Below are 17077 nucleotides of genomic sequence, written 5' to 3'. Positions count from 1 at the left end.
CACGGCTCGTTTTGTTCTAAAAAGTCTAAAGTGTAAGACATAAGCTACAATATGACAGAGAAGAGCAGGAAAGCGTCTGATCTTCAGAAGCTGAAAGCAGCTGCTGATTTTTTCTTCTGATTTTCACATCTTAACATTTAAAAAGTATTACTTTTAATAATAAATTAGATTTATATAGCGATTTACTTTTAGTCTTTCAACTTTTACTTGTGGTCGTTTCCTCCTGAGAATCACTGCAGGCAACATCAACACGCTTCAATACCTTCAACACATTTATTTGAGCAAATGTATCAAATTATTAGTTTCAATTTTACATCAATAAAATAAATTTTTCACAGTATACACCTTCAAAAAAATGTATAAGGTTAACATCATATCGTTTGGCAAACTAATTTCTAGACAACAGATATTTTGAGAAATGTACACAGAGAGAGGTGTGAGGAAGTCGCCCGTGTGTTTTTAATCCCACGTTGAAAATGTGGATTGATGGCTCGACTCTCCCTCCTCAAACTGGTGATGGAGTTAGTGTTCATTATGGGTATGACAGGCGTCACCGCTCTTACTCAATGTGTAGGAACAAAAACGATTACAGGGAGATTTCGTTCAGCGGGGAGAGAGAGAGGGATCTGTTGTCAAAATCATGGGACAGCACGTCTCGTGACACTCCACCAAAGGGAACTGAGGGAAACTATAAATAAGCTGAAATCACGAAACTCAAATTAACCAACGATCAGCCTCAGAAGCTCACACTAAAAAAAAAAGAAAAAAAAGGAGCCTACCATGTTCTTAATGTATGGCACTAAATAACAGTAAATATGAAAACCTTCTTTAAGTGCTGCTCAGCTTCAGGGAGGCGTTATGAAGCAACGCTCCCCTCTACAGGCCAAACAGGTTCACTGCAGCATTGGTCTATCCATTCACAGCCTTAATGGGACTAGCATTAGATTACCAGTAAAACTTACATTCAACCTCTTTGTTGTAAGTTTGAAGAAATAAAAGCAGAAAAAAACAAAGATTTTTTTTTCTCAGTAATATAAGACCACAGAGGAAGTTAATTCAATAAATGAAGACAGAAAGTGAAAAGCACCAAGTGCAGCGCAGATTGTGCCTTTATCTCACAGATTAGTTTAGACTCTCCTCACACTTTGCTTTACTTCTTTTCTTTCTTCTTGTCCTGAGAAAAACAGACACAAAGAAACAGAATTAGAAACACGAAAGTGATCCACTGAAGTTTGAGATAAACCAGACTAAACTTTATTTACCATTTAACCATAGTAAGTATTAAATGATGCAGATAGATTAACCCTTCAGACTCGATTATTTCTTCTTCTAAAACGTCTACCTGTCTCGATGACCCAATCCCAAACTGGCTGTTTGAGGAAGTCTTTCCCTTTAGCTCTATATCAGATATGATCCACATGTCTTCACTGGCAGGATACAGTAACAGTACATACCAGTCATTTAAAGAGCAGACACTTGATTCAGGAACCTTAGCTAACTATAGACCTGTTTGTAAGTGATAACATTAGTTATGAATTGACGTTATACAAATAAAGATTGTAAAGTTTCTAGATATCCCACTTCTATGATCAAAATAGTTTCATCAGTTTGAAGATGTTCTCAGTAAATAAAAGAACCAAAAACAGCAAAGCTGAAGTTGAAGGACACGACAAGTCATCGTTGTTGAGTTCAGCCTTTTCATTTGACAGTGTTTGACTCGTCTAAGAGAGAAGGAAGAAGAAGAACCCTCGGTACCTTATCATTCATGGCAAGGATGACCATCAGTTTCCTGAAGATGGTGACGAAATCAAGAAACAAGTCCACACAGTGCCTAAAGGAATAAAAAAGATCAGCTGGATGTTAATGATCATCGTTTCAATATGTCTGAACGACTCAGATTACAGAACTGATGCCATGTTTTACCAAGTAAGAAATATTGTTTTTGTTTTCGTTCATGAGTAGGGAGTTTCCTAGACGAGTTATTTCCTAGTCCACTCATTTCCTGATCGCTTAAAAACACAAGATTACATTTAGAACAACCAGCTAGTCCAAAGGAAGAAAAAAAAACACACTCAGTAAACTGTCAAACTGAACACCATTTATATATAAATATTTAATCCTGATTAGCATGTGTGGCTACTGTTAACAACGCTAGCACCACCAACCCTCAGTCCTCCTTAAATCCACATGCTGGTGCTAAATGTAGCTACGCATCAGTCACTTTGATGTGCCACTTTTACCTGACACAGCCTACAAACATTTTTATCTCAGTTTTCTAGATGAAAATAAAGCCAAACCGCACTGCTCCAACGACATGAGCTCTGTTCACTGAGCTAGTTTAAATCCGGGTAGTAGAGCACAGAGAGCGGGCCCATCAAGCGGGGCTACAGCCTGGCTAGTTCTGCAGTTTGACCGTCAATTTGAGGTCCAACATTTAAAAATGTTAATAACTTGTTGGACCGACTAGTCATACAAGGAATAACTAGTCCACGCTGTGAGCCAATAGAAACATCAGTCGAGTCCTCACCAGACGTAATCCTTGTCTCCGTTTTCTGCTTTTTCAATGATGAGCTGAGTGTCAAACAGGACGAAGCCGCACATGATGAGCAGCCCCAGGTACATGTGTGCCTGTCACCAGAGACAAAGAAACAGAATGAACACGGCACATTATGACACAGAGGTTATAAAACTGTAAGGCTAATGGAAGCTCAGCTACCTTAAACAGCATCACAGATCCAACGAACATGTTCATCATGGACATCAGGAAGAGCAGGGAGAGACCAGACATCAGTGTGCCTGAGAAGAAGAAGTTAAGGTCAGAGTTAAGTGAATAAAGAAAAGTATGCAGTGCACTGGAGAAATCCTTATAAGTCCCATATATGATAAGAGGAGATTTACATGTCTTCCTTTGTCATAAAGCAGGTGTAAGTGTTTACCTGTTTAAATTCTATCAACTGAGAAACATCCACAGTTGGATAACTCTTCCTTTAGGACTTTTTAAAGGTTGTGATGTCACCATTAAACAGCCTTATTCAAACTGTTTTTATTGTCCCATTAATTTTACAACACAAAAGCTTTATTCTGTTGCTGAGATAGCCAGAAATAAACTGTAGGAAGCAATCCAAACATTGGATGTCATGAAGCCATGTATCATTGTACGGTCTTTCCACAGACTGTAGTAGAGACAGGTACCTACGTTTATTTTTGCTGAAATACCTGAGTCAGAGGACCGTCTAAAAATGTCTGCTGAGTTATTATATCTTCTTAATTCAGGCACAGAACAATGCAGGTTTCTCAAAGAAGCTACTGATCAAAACAAAGCTCCTTGTTCTGCAGAGTGAATCAGCAACAGAAGAGATGATAAGTGCTTCAGGGGTTTTTGGTTATTTTAACCACAAACAGATTCTGAAGAAAACATGACTTTGGATTAAACAATGGGAAAAAATATAGGACGTTTAATAAACTGCGTTTACCTCCCAGGAACAGGTAGCTCCTGCGTTTGGCATAGAGAGCGCTGAGAGTGAAGCAGATGAAGATCATAGAGGTTCCCATGAAGGCCGTCACAATGATGCTGGGGAGAAACAAACCAGTAAGGCCTCAGTTAAAACAGATTTTTTTTAAGTATATTTTGGATTTTTATACCTTTATTTTAAAGACAGGACAGTGGATGGAGTCAGAAATTGGGGTGTTAGGACTATGCCTCAGTAAATGGGGCATGCGCACTGACTGCTAGGCCACCATCGCCCCAAAAACAGATTTTAAATTCAATGTGCAGAGACCAGATTCTCATTTTGGTTTGGTTTAAAAAGAATGTTTTGTGGATGTAATGTTTAACTTTTACTCAGCTAGCTGCTCACTGCTTGTGTGTAGACATTAAACAGTAACCTTTCACACACCTTGGATTAATAGCGATGACAAAGTCCAGTGTGGGGCCGAGGCCGACGCCTGGAGAGGAAGAGAGAAAGGCAAACACAGCGTTTAGACTCATGTTTCTTTAAATTCACAAAGAACGCTCAGTTCATAAGCAATAGTAATAAGTTCATATTGCCACAACATCAGGACTTCACCTGTGAAGAAGGCAAATCCTGCGAGGATGGCGAGTCTCTTCTTCTCCGTCTCGGAGTTGTGGGGTGTCATGGCGAGCCAAAACATCATCCCCAGGGACGCGAGCACTGACAGTATGCCGCCCTAAAAACAAGCGCAAAAAATGTCACTGATAGAAATCAATGAGCCACATCCAAGTCTTGGACCATGGTAACCTTTTTTTAAAAGAATGTTTTACATTCCTTTCAAACATTTGAAATGTCTGTTTCTCAGAGCAACAACAAAACAGATCTCGCAATACGATGGTAAGATAAGACAGAAATGTTTCTTCCAGACAAACAGACTTCAGTCTTAACTCAACATCTGGCGGTGATTCTGATTGAAATCACAGAGCTGTACTGCTTACTAGATCTGTCATTTATTGTAGTTTATATTTCTCTTTCTAAATCCTATCAAACAAAGTTTTCCAGATTACTTTTTTACTACTGTATATGATTCACTTTTCATGTGTTACCCATTCAGTATCTTCTAAAACAACAACCCCCACTATGAGCCTGCAGGACAACTGTGTTTCCTACACAGACAAATGCTGTTGTCACATGAAACACAGATGAAGGTGAATAAGAAACTTGGTATGCACTCTACTTGTAGAGTAGTGACAACGAATCAAGGGAAGAGAAGCATAACATCGGGTTAGCCATCAACCAAAGCCGAATACACACTGGACCTGTGTAACGCCTAGCTTCAAAAGAAATGATCTACAACGTTCAAACGGGTTGCAAAATTGAACTTTTCTGAAACAATAAACTGTTCAATATTACTTGTGCAATAACTTTGTAATTCACTGCTTTACAATTGTCTATTTATTTATTTATTGGACTAAAACTGTTTATTTACTCATCCAGTCACTGCACAATAATAACTGTATATACTCTTTCACTGCACTATAACTTCACTTATTTGCACTATATCTCTATATTTATATTTGTTTAATTAATCAGTCACTGCAAAATAATAACTGTATGTATTATTTTAGTCACCACAACTGTTTATTTATTTATTATTATTATTATCATTCATTCACTGAACAGCAATTGCTCTGGCCACTTTTTGCATACTTCTCTTTCATATCACCACAAATATATTTTTGTTGTTGTTTTTATAAACGCTGCTGTTTAAGATTGCTGCTAACAAAGTTTTGTTGTGTCCTTGTATACAATGATAATAAAGACTCTATCTACATACATCTTTCAACCACTAGCTAACTGACCTTAATGCACACATGTTTGATTAGTACTGTACTTTGTAAATGAACTACTTGAAGACTGTGTTACATCTCATTATTACCTGAAAGAGGCGTGTGACCACATGGACGTAGGAGCCGGCTGCAGCCACAAACATACAAACAGCCAGGCTGGAGTACACATTCTTCAAGTGCACCTGGGTGGAATGAGATCTGCAATCACAGGTTACAACGAATGAGCAGGCGATGGAAACTTCAGATATCTAACTGATAAAGTACATGGCTGTCTGACAAGACTTAGACTTTCTTTATTGTCATTGAAACTTGTACTTTACAGTGCAGATAATTTGACTGGTTAGTGCAGGATGAGCGCTGACTTACATCTGAGAGAACTTGAAGAGAGCATCAAAGTTGATGTTGCGGTCAAACACGTTCATGATGGAACCAGGGATAGAAACCCAAAGAGACTCTTGAATATGGTGAACTCTGAACAGAAACACAGCAAATAAAAACAGAAATAAAATATACTAATTAAAAAAAAAATCAAACATATTTTACAAACACACAAAAAAATGGCACGAAATTTCCAACAGTATAGAATCAAAAACCATGATCAGATTATTGTTATTTTACCAACAAATAACTATATAATAATATATAAGAATATATAAAAAATAGATAATATATAAAAAAATATATTATAATATATAATAAACATATAAATAACAACAATATTACATGTAGCTTCGACCTAACACCTTGAATATATGATTTTTACTACGTTGTAGTATTAACGTAAATTACTAATATTACTATTTTTATTATTATAACTAAAAACTATTTATACTTCTACTTCCGGTCATAAGTGCGTAGTTAGATAAGAGTTTCACTTCATTACATTTCCCAACAGGCTAACGCTACAAGTCATAAATAGCACAAAATCACGATAAACGAGCTAACAACGTTTGTTATGGCATGCTATCAAATCGTTTCATAGCTGTTAGCTGGTAACAACAACGGAACAATATTAATAATAACTAATATTGTTGGCGTAGTGAAGTTAAAGCGATAAAACAAATGTGTTAGACGTGCTAACATGCTAACATGCTAACATGTAGCTGTTACACGAAGCCGCCTGACCAGCTAAAGCTAACCGCCTGTCGACACGACTCGACGTCTCGTTTATGCTCCAGAAACAACAGATAAAGCTGCTAATTTAACACATAATGTTAATATGATTACAAACGAGGGCTCCGCGTGATATCACAAAGGCACCTACGTCTTTAGCCCTCCTGAGCTCCGAGCTTTCTGTTTGTCTGTCTTTCTTCTTCCGGCTTTACTTTTTTTCTAAACCAAAACAGTACGTGTCAGTCAGCTCACGTGACGTCACCATGGAAACGCCCAGATATTTGTAGTCCCAAAGTAAAATCATTAGTCAATCGAAATTAAACAACATGAATACATAGATCGTCTATTTTACATTTAAAAATGATTTGAACTATTTTTTTTATTCTTTACAAAGTGGCATTGTTAAGAAACTTTTATATTAACAGGCACTTCCTGGTGTTACTGATTAATGTCCCTGGTACACCTAAAATGGCCGACTCATAAATTTAGACGAAGCACCATTATAAACGGTTAAAAGAAAAACATCGAAATAAATCTTATTTCGACGATTTTATTGTTGATGTTTCCCGGACTATGAGTTTAAATAAACACTATGAAACAACGACTATTATTATATTTGTTTAATCAAGCTGAATTAAATAGATAATGCGAGCATAGAAGTACAGTGTAAAATGATTGAAGATTGATATCAATATTATGACGTATGAATATGACGCGTCGTGGAACTGCGTGCGACGCTTTCAACTTGACAAATATTTATATATTTTTTAATCTAATATTTTACATTTTCTTATTTAAAAAATTACATATTTAAGGAAAGTCTCATAACTTAAAACAAGTAAGAAAATTTAACATCTACAGCTTTAATTAATAAAAATAAACTTAACAGGCTTTCTATAATCTAAAAGTAACAATTGGAATCAGATAAATGTAAAAAGTCTGATAGTTGTACTCTAAAATGTACACTATGTAAGAATGTGTAACTAATCAATATATACTAAACAATTGTTATTCTGTGTAGGACTAAAGCTAAATATAGGCTACAGTTTAATTTTAAAAGTGTTTTAGAACAATTTTGCATGTTGAAATTTAATAGTATTAATTTGTTCAAGTAGTTCTGACAAACATCAAACTAATTGTGACCAGCCTATGCACTAAAGTGTAGTATCCCAGGGATGTGTGTATGGCCTACTTCAACAACTTAAAAGTATTTTGTGTAAGAGTCTTACTCACAAACTCACAATGTATGACAGGAACAAAGAGCACACGAGAAGAGCTTAATATAACCATTTTTTATTAGAAAATAAAAAGTGGTAGCACCTTGTCCTTTAGAGTTTTGGTCAGATCAAGTAGACAAAATGAGTTTTGGATTGATTTGGAAACAAACAAGACAAATTGTGACAGTCTCAAACGAATACTTTTGGTCATCACAACTGGTACAATTTTTATTGTCATATTTAACTAGTTAACATGCAGGCAATAATTGCATCAGACATTAAACATAGAAAAAAATACATATTACCCAGACTTAAACCCCAACAAAACTAAAGTACTGAATTCAAAATGAAAAATACAAACTTGCAGGATTTATTGATTTGATGACATGTGTGTGATTTAACTGCTGATGTTTTTTTTTTTTTTTTGGATTATCCTTAGCTTTGACAGAAAATCGAGGCACAGATAAAAGAGTTAAACACAAGGCCGGCCTCAAACTAGGCCAACAGATTACTGGACAATACATGTTTTTGGCCAATAAATACAGAAACAAAACGCTCACACATGCTTTAAAAAAAAATCAAATTTGATATTTTTCAAGTGTTGCACTGCAAGTACCACAGCCACATGGCATTACACTTGCTCTTGACAGTGTTTACTCACGCTCAGCATGACACATCAGACTGTGTAGGCCTACAAATCTCTTTTCAGGCAGAACACCATTCTCTGTCCGAATTTCAAAGGCACAGTTTTTTTTTTTAGTTTTTTTTTTACGTTCAGCACTGTCAATAAAAAAACAAGTGCAAGTTGTTTGTCATATAGTAATACAAGAAAACACGGTAACAAGTGAACTATTATTCAAACCTTGACTGAAAACGGTGGCATATCTGGTCGTCCTATGTGCCAACATAATCCAGTGTGTCTGCTTTTCAACGGACCATCAAAGACAAGATTTCACCCTGTTTACTTACAACATATCAAAACTGACCGCTTCTGATGTATACTTGTTGTCTAGAAAGTATGCTTATAGTACAAATAGGTAAAATACACTTTGTTTGTTCGCTCATTTACAGGTGAATAAGGCTACACAGTAATGTTTACATCTGCTGAATGCAATTATTGACTGGCTACTCAGGAGGTACTGTCCATGGGTTGCATAGAAGAACCACGTTCACTGTTTAAAAAATAGACTTCCTTATAAAACAACCTATAAAAAAAGAAATCAATAAATGTATAAAATCTGGTGGAAATTTTAAAAAAAGAGCTGATGTTTTTTTCTTGTTGTTCCATGAAGGCACAATAATAAAAAAACACAAAAGTCCAAAAAAGTCAAGTCAGGGCAGGCAGGCAGGCAGGCAGGCTTCTGCTTTGGCAACATCACCACTTGAATATTGACTGGAGTGATTGTGATGGGACTGCTTTGGTTGTTTTCCGCTCTTTCTCGGGCGTGCTTTCAAATAGTGGTTGTCAACAATGTCAGCGCTGAGGTTTGGGAGGAAAGGCCTCAGATTGTAATCTATAGTTTCACTTGAGCCAAACACATTGTGTTTTTTTTACAGCCTTGGAATTTCCTTAACCCCGAGATAATACGATTTTCTAAACAGAGGATTTTGTGCAGAGGCTTGGAGAGCAGAGTCTGTAAACTCTTAAGTATCTATTCGAGATGTAAAAGAAGAAAAAAGGGTTCTGTTGTAGCTGAAGAAGTTTTCAAGCTGGAGCTCTGAACCGATCAGAGCGTCTCTACTGTCCACGGAGCTGGTCCAGCCGGTCGTAAACATTATCAGCTTGACTAAGTTCTTCAAACACAGGAAGAAGGTTGAGCAGCTCAGCGTCGTCCACGTCGTCGAACCATGACACCACAGGAACCTGACGTAGAAAAGTATATACATATTACTACAAACGACAGGCTTTCTAAAGCTAAGATAATCAAATTAACTGCTGAATATTTAAAGAGGAATACAATTTAACCAGAGGTGATGTTGTGCTGTAAATCAGGATTACAAGTGAAGCAATATGTCTGCAACTAGTCAGACGATAGATTCATCACTTTGGGTAAAACGCTGATTTTACTGCACATTTTGATTTCTATTAAATGATCTAGACACAGCTTATTTTTAAAGTTCAAAATAAAAGTAAGCTGAATGTAACTTTGAGTTATCTTCGGTTAGTTTTAGGCTTTTTATTTCTTTTTTTAAAGTTTAATTTGGGGCTTTTTATGCCTTTATTTTAGAGACAGGACAGTGGATAGAGACAGAAATCAGAGAGAGAGAGTAGGGAATGACATGCGGGAAAGGAGCCACAGGTTGGATTTGAACCTGGGCCGCCCGCTTGGAGCACAACAGCCTCCGTACATGGGGCGCACACACTAACCACTGTTCTACCGGCACCTCTTACATTTTGATTTATAAAACTAAATATTCAATAATGAAAGTAACTGGATGTATATTTTAGTTATCTTAGGTTTTTATTTCTTTATATAGAATATGAAGGTTTATAAACAACTAACATCATTATTTACTCCTAAAATCAGGAGTTTGTGAACATCTAAGCGGTGAGAACATCCAGGGCTCACTCTGCTATTTGAAGCTCTTCAACATGATGAGCAAACTGTTTTTATTCTGTGTGATTCATCCTTTTTGTAAGAACTAATAACACTCAAAGATTCTCCTCGTCAAGCTTCAGATCTGGAGAAAACCAGCTCCAGACTTTAGTACAACTGTGTGTTTATTTCCATCATTATTCTGTCAAAACTGTCAGAGCTGTTTTCAACACAAGGAGGACGTAGACGCAGATCAGAACTCACAGCATTATTAGGGTGGAAGATGTAGGAGGCAGGAGAGTTGTCCAGGATGAGGGTTTTGTGAAGGTCTCGGCCCAGGCGACTCAAATCTTTGACGTAGCAGCCCTGGTGGAAAACACAAGACTCCCGGAATAACCGAGTCCTGAATACCCCACAGTGATCCAGCAGGTCCGTCACTGGGTCTGCGTACTGAGGGAGGACGGGGTGGAGGGGTGGAGGGGGAGAGGGAGCAGGAGGGGGAGAGCGAGGGGGGGGTGTCAGGTTTGGACTAATGAAGCACTTTCTATAAACAGCAAAGAAACAGCATCTGAAATGAACACATCTGGATTGGGTTGTCCCCCCGTCTTTAAATTAATCTGTTAATTGTGTCGTAAAGTCAGAATCAAAGTTAAATAAAGTGAGATGTCAACTTCAGGAATTCAAAGTAGAATCACAACCACACTGCAAAACTCAATCGTTTCAGAGTAACGTAACAGGAAATTCTTCATCATGCTCACTTCAGCGTTGCAGTTTGTGCAGATCGATCGGGCTGACAGTGTTTTCATTTGGTAAATATTGTTAACTGAAGTTATTTATTTGATGTTTTTGGAAATACTGATTAAAAACTCCTGAGAGGAACTTTTGATTAGTGTTGATTTTGGCGCCCCCTGTGGACAAAGTAGTGTTGTAGTACTCAAAATCACTCTCGGTCTCGAGACCTCTTTTTGAAGGGCTCTACTCGTCTCCGAATCAAAATAATTTTGACTCGGTCTTGTCTCGGTCTCAGACTGGGAGGACTCTGGATTTTAAATCAAGACCACCACCGAGACGCTATTTCTGTGATTAAAGGAAAACGCCTCTTTCTAAAGACACAAATAAATTCAATTCATTCATAATTTGATTTTCATCCTATGGTTACTGTCGCAACCTTCCCGATGTTCCGGTCTAAGCGAGTGAGACGACCCCGCCCTGCACACAAGATGATGATTTTTTTTATTGATATTTATGATCTTGGTCTCGTCTCTCACTAGGACAAAAATGCTACCTTTGAGTTTTTTGCAGATTTTGTCCTGTTTTTAACAAAGAATCTCATCGTGCCTTCTTTAAAAAAGTCAAATGTATCATTCAGAAAATGTTTGTGTAAATCTGTTTCTGCAGCGCACTTTGAATCGATGTCAGACACCGACCCCGTCGCAGCTTTTTCAGACATAAAAAATAACCATATGGATATAATACATGTTGTCACTGAGGCTGTGCTTGCTTTGGTAGATCATATTCTAACAGTCTGATTCAGAATCAGCTCAAAACTCCTCACAAGAGCTTTAAAACCTACAAAGGTTTACTGTTTGAGACGATGCGCATTGATCAACATCAACTGTAAATGCACCAGAGCTAACCAAAAGGGGTATTTTTTTCTAGTCTTCTATTAAATTAGCATTTTAAATCTGCATTATGTAATAATAATAAATAAAAAAAACAGGCCATAAAAACAGAATGAAGAGGTTAAAAATAGCAGCCTACAAAGAGGGATAAACATTTGTCTTGGTTTAAATGGGTCGTATGACATCAAGCTTACATAAGCTTTGACTGTTAGCTCAGTTAGCTCAGTTAGCTATTCAGCAGTCACACTGTGGCCGTTTGTGTGTGTAAACATTTATTAACAGCTGGGTTTGAGGCGGTGCGATCCCCAGTGACTTAGCGAAGCATGAATATCATCATCCTAGTTATCACATCACATTTAGAGAGAGCAACTATTAGCTAAATAATCAACTGGTAGATGGATTATTTGGATAATCAATGAATCGTTTTTTAAAGCAGAAAGGTCGATGATTCCAGCTTCTGAGAGGTGAAGATGACCTACTTTCATTTCTCATTTTTGATAGTGGATGCAGAATCTTTGGGAATTTGATTTGAACAAAGGAGCGATTTGAAGATTCTTTATTTTTTGCTTTCTGATATTGTTTCATTTTATTAGAATTACTCTTGATGATAACCAGCAGATTAACTAATCAATCGCCCTACTTGTTTTGAATCAAACTAACGCAGGGCGACTACAACCCACTCCAGATGAACACAGAAAACAAACTGGGGCTTTACACTTCAGCCGGGTGTTCACTATGAGCTGACTAACAGCACGTTAAGCAGCTGCTATCACTATAAAGAGGAGAACTAAGAGACAAGAGAAAGCACAACAACATCTGAAGGATCAGACATTACATCAAAGATCAAACAGCAGAAACCCGGCGCTGAATAAAATATGAACATCTATTTTCAGGATCTTTCTGATGTAAAGTACCTTTGCGAGGCTGGCTGTAAACAGCACACATTCAAACAGCTCTCCCATCCTCTGCAGGAACTCGTCCACATACGGCCTCTTCAGGACGTACACCTGCAAAAACAAAACGCTCAATCAGGAAGCAGCCTACACGAGCAGCTTTTAATCGTCTTTAGCATTAGTCCCATTAACTTGTTCTCCTCATCCGTCGGGTGCTAATGGCCGGTTCCTGAAACAAGTAATCAAGAATAGGCCGTGCCAGTGTTAACCAGCCTATCCTGGATTACTTGAACCAGGCAGAGGCCCACTGGAGGATCCTGCACACGGGGTCCCAGGACTCACATTTCTGACTTGATTACATTTCCACATGTCCAACGGGGAGACGCTCTGCTCTGAAGAGGTCCATTTCACGCTGCAGGTCTTCTTCACAGAGTCGGTTTATCACTTATTTATGACATTTAAAGAAGTAGAAATAAATCTTTTATCTGTTAATGCTTCCACTTGTGACTCTCTGTTCAACATCTGGTCAGTAGAGGGCTCTGTGCTCCCGTCACAGCAAACTCCAGGCTGATCAGTTACAAGACCCATCCCTTTTTTTTTTTTTTTTTTTTTTTTTTGCTCAGCCGCCGCTGCGAGCACATCAACATACATACACAAACACAACCCCCCCCCTCCTCCACTGCAAACACACACCCACCCACACACACACACACACACACACACACACACACACACAGAGTAGTTTTTACCTGGTGTGTGGTCCCCTCTATCTCCACAGGCACGATGAAGTCTGCATTATTAATGGGCTGCAGGGAGAACACAGAGAGGGAGAGAGGGTTGGCATGCTCGTTCTCATGTGTACATTCACATGGCATTACATAACGAGTGGAGCACGGCTGCCATAAATCACAGCGCACAGCCTACACAAACAGAACCTCATCCTCTAGATTTTATTTAAGCACATGTGAAGGCTGTGATGAAGAAATGCAAGGACGTATCGACACGTAAACTATTAAATCTATCTCACATTTTCTGATAACCAGTTTGAAGTCATTCTGCTCTTTATGTGTTTCCTGTTTGTTTTTTTGCTCCTCTTAGACAGTTGACTGAATATTTGTGGACACATCACGGCATTTGAGGTTGATTTCAGAGACACTGGTCGACTTTTTTCCACCAATTTCTTCCATGTTACAGAAGAGAAAAAAACAAACCAATGACTCGTGAAAAAGGGTTGAAAGGACTATCTTCGGTTTGTGGATGAAAGGAGACATTTTTTGACTACATGTTGGCTTTTGGAGAAAACCGATCAACAGATTTGTCACAATTTTTTCTGACCTGTTACAGACCGAACGACTAACCGATATCCATGAAAGACAAAATGTCTGTGGTTTGAGGACAAAAAGAGACATTTGAGGAAGTCGCCTTGGACTTTGGGAGACTCTCTGTGATTATTTATTATTCTCCATTTTCTGTTCTTGAATAAGTCAGAGCGCCACATGATTGGTAAGGAAAATAATCAGATTAATCATCTGTTATGAAGAACATTTGATTACACTGTGTATGTCAAAGCCCAACAAGTGACGAGAATTGGAAATTAGCAGAAGTTATGAACAATAATCAGCTTCACAATCTGATCAGGAACTATGTTAAACTGCATCATCCCTGTCAGAGATTTAAATCAAAATTCAAAATGATAAATATATGCATAAACCGATCATTGTGGTCAAACAATGATTACTTAAAACATAGATATTACACATATCTATAGGAATGAGTATATGTGGTGTAGGTACCTTGAATGAGCTGTGCACCAGGGTCTCATCCAGGTCTATGACCACGCAGATCTTCCCCTGGTCCTGGTCCTCTACCTCAGGCAGGAGGCTGGGCTCATACTGCTGAGGAGACACATGAAGACTTCTTTTAATGGTGCACAAAACACAAAACACGCAGGTGCATCATTTATCTTCTCTGTGCTGATCTTGAAGCTAATCAGGATGATTAAACCTGAAAGTACAGCACGGCTGTTTTGATTCCACCTGTGGGAAATTAGACTGTAGACACGCATCATGTATGCGTGCATGGCTGTACGTTTGAGCTTTATTAAATTAACTGCAGCGGCTTCTGTGGTCAGCCTGTTTCATTAAAACTTCCCCAAAAACACACCTCTGCAGAGACTCACCTGCACAGCTAACATATTGACTTTCTAATAAACTCCTTTTCAATACCTGGAGTCCCATTTTGTTTTACTCTCTCTCTTTATGATCAAGCTGCAGTAATTGTTCAAATATTACTAAACGAAACAGCTCATGAGGAGGTTCAAATTAAGACTCTAAAGCCCTATGTCCATGAGCAACAACAACAACCCACGGCAACAAGGCAAACTTCTAATTTGGCTTTATTTCAGTGTTGTGCCTGACAGTCAATACGCATGCCGTAAAAACACTTCATGTTTTTCTTCCTGACACACCGGAGGACGGGCCTCAATGTTAAGAAACAGATGGCATCGCCTCAAAATGCTACTTACATGGTTTCTAAATCTGGCTGACAGTGTTTGCCAGCTGTGTGCAGCCGCCGCTTTGAGGCTTTATTTTCATCCACCTCAGCAATTACTGGTTAACAATACACCACTCTCTCTTCTCTCTCTCTCTCTCTCTAAATGTTGTCCTGAAGGAGTGATCGTCACTCTGTCGCTCTTATCTTCCTTGGAGGATCAAGTGTGAACATCAAAGTGATTCCATATCCGCAGACAGTTGCGGTTAGCTTTCAAGTCGTTCGGAGCAGGTGCAGCCGTCGGTTCTTTTGTGCCCACAGTTGTATAAAAAAAAAGAAAAAGAAGATCGCTTGAAGACGATAATAAGTGCATTTTTATGACAATCTACAGATGGCCAAACTATCCAAACACATCCTCCTTTATGCTCTATGTGTGTGTGTGTGTGTGTGTTGGTGCAACAAGGAAGTGCAATCTTAAATAAACAAAAATAAGCAAGGACCGCACCGAGAGGGTTTTTTTTTTTTTTCTCAAATTGTTTTTTAGTGGTGTGTTCTTCTTGCTGGAATGGTGTTACCTTGACAACCGTCCCATTTTTCCTGTGACTCCAGCAAGGCCTGCTGGAAGGTGGCGGCAGTGGTGGCTGTGGTTTGGGGCCATCCTGAGCTTGGAAGGCAACAGAAGAGTGCTTTGAAGATGTTACAACTCCCGTGGCTGTTTCAGGGCCGAGCGGCTCACCTGGCCTGTTGGGGACGCACAGAAAGAGAGAGACGTGTTTTTATGGAGGAAACTGCAGGTCGGCAAACATGGAGGAGAGGCATTAAAATCACACATGACACAAATCTATTAGAGGAATTAAATAGATGAAAAACACTGTTAAAATAATCACATGTATTGGTTTAGGAACCTTGTATCAGAGATAAGTCGCTAACTTCACGCTGTCCATACGCGACCGCTGACATGAACAGCTGCCTTTGTCTCTAAATGTTGTGTGAATATTACATCATTGTCTTTTCTCATTGCAGATTTTAATGATTAATTTCATTTTAATGTTGTTATAGTCTGAGTCATCTAATTGACATGGTTTTATCATTTATGTAACTCTAATTTGTTTGTATTTTTCCGTTTCTATGAATGCAGTTGTGTGTTGTTTTTAAGCTTTAAATAGTGGGATAAAATGTATTTTTAAACTAAATGATTAACATATACCAGGAAGAAATTCTACATAATTAGGCAAGATTTCTTTTTAAAGAGCTTCTCCTTTCTTACAGGCACCATCTACAGGGCATGGCACAGCCTGCACATGAAATCTGTTCTAATGCGCCTGCCTTGGCTGCTGCTGGAAATGGCTGGTACATGTTATAGTAATCACAGAGGGCGGGAAAACCCACACTTTTCAGCAGTACCTTCAACAGAAAACAGAGACAGAAAACATTCCAACCATTTTAAAGTCCAATACGTTGGGAGAGGGGAGGGGGAGGGGGGGTCGCCTTTTAAGTAGCCAGAACAGACAGACAAGAGGACAGGCAGAGAGCAGTGAGCTGGACGAGCAGTCACACCTCAGTGACCTGTGCGGGTCTTTGATCAGTCACCGTTACCTACGAGTGTCCCAGCCCCATATATACTTTGTGAGACTTGTTAAAAGAAAAAAGGGAGAAAACATTCCTGCGAGTCCCCTCTGGTGTGTTTTCGTGTGAGGACTTGCAAGCAGATGCAGAATTTAAAAACCCATCAATACATCATAAGGACCGTAAAAACACCGAGCTCTTACTAGAAAGAGGAACTGTTGACAAACAGTAAGAAAAAAAAAAAGTGTGCCAGCCAACTGTATGCTCAGAGATTTATTTTTTTCACTATAATCTACAGAGTCCAGCACGCTGACCCTCCGGGGCTCTAATACCGCCA

General features: G+C 38.6%; 2 protein-coding genes and 1 long non-coding RNA gene across 3 annotated transcripts; 1 reads left to right on the top strand and 2 right to left on the bottom strand.

The window, feature by feature from the left end:
* Window positions 1-259: 259 nt before the first annotated feature.
* Window positions 260-6715, bottom strand: tegt (testis enhanced gene transcript (BAX inhibitor 1)). Its single transcript, XM_020650313.3, has 10 exons — window positions 6567-6715; window positions 5669-5773; window positions 5392-5500; window positions 4068-4188; window positions 3897-3945; window positions 3474-3571; window positions 2717-2796; window positions 2528-2628; window positions 1756-1831; window positions 260-1174 (listed from the first exon to the last, which is right to left on the bottom strand). Exons 2-10 carry the CDS (start codon window positions 5722-5724, stop codon window positions 1151-1153), a joined length of 714 nt encoding a protein of 237 aa, XP_020505969.1. The 5' UTR covers window positions 5725-5773; window positions 6567-6715; the 3' UTR covers window positions 260-1150.
* A 977-nt stretch (window positions 6716-7692) lies between these two features.
* On the bottom strand, window positions 7693-16021 carry ctdsp2 (CTD (carboxy-terminal domain, RNA polymerase II, polypeptide A) small phosphatase 2). The gene is given in 8 exon segments (XM_065961032.1): window positions 7693-9496; window positions 10434-10619; window positions 12706-12798; window positions 13434-13490; window positions 14478-14579; window positions 15750-15842; window positions 15844-15879; window positions 15881-16021. Coding segments are annotated over 8 exon segments (819 nt in total). The 5' UTR covers window positions 16007-16021; the 3' UTR covers window positions 7693-9370.
* On the top strand, window positions 13499-14029 carry LOC136181033 (uncharacterized). Its single transcript, XR_010667512.1, has 2 exons — window positions 13499-13759; window positions 13824-14029. It is a non-coding gene; the product is annotated as an uncharacterized lncRNA (long non-coding RNA).
* Window positions 16022-17077: the final 1056 nt, after the last annotated feature.

This window comes from Labrus bergylta, chromosome 12, assembly GCF_963930695.1.
Source record: "Labrus bergylta chromosome 12, fLabBer1.1, whole genome shotgun sequence".
Taxonomy (NCBI): Eukaryota; Metazoa; Chordata; class Actinopteri; order Labriformes; family Labridae; genus Labrus; species Labrus bergylta.
Note: the sequence above shows the minus strand (reverse complement) of the source record. Positions and strands in the feature narration are given on the sequence as shown.

What these genes read in the sequence shown, in the direction of transcription:
- tegt (XM_020650313.3), bottom strand. Translation starts at nt 5,724, where the DNA reads ATGAACGTGTTTGACCGCAACATCAACTTTGATGCTCTCTTCAAGTTC. An exon ending in AGGATTTGCCTTCTTCACAG is followed by an intron (nt 3,946 to 4,067) that starts GTGAAGTCCTGA and finishes CTTCCTCTCCAG; the next exon opens with GCGTCGGCCTCGGCCCCACA. An exon ending in TCCTTGCCATGAATGATAAG is followed by an intron (nt 1,175 to 1,755) that starts GTACCGAGGGTT and finishes TGTTTTTCTCAG; the next exon opens with GACAAGAAGAAAGAAAAGAA.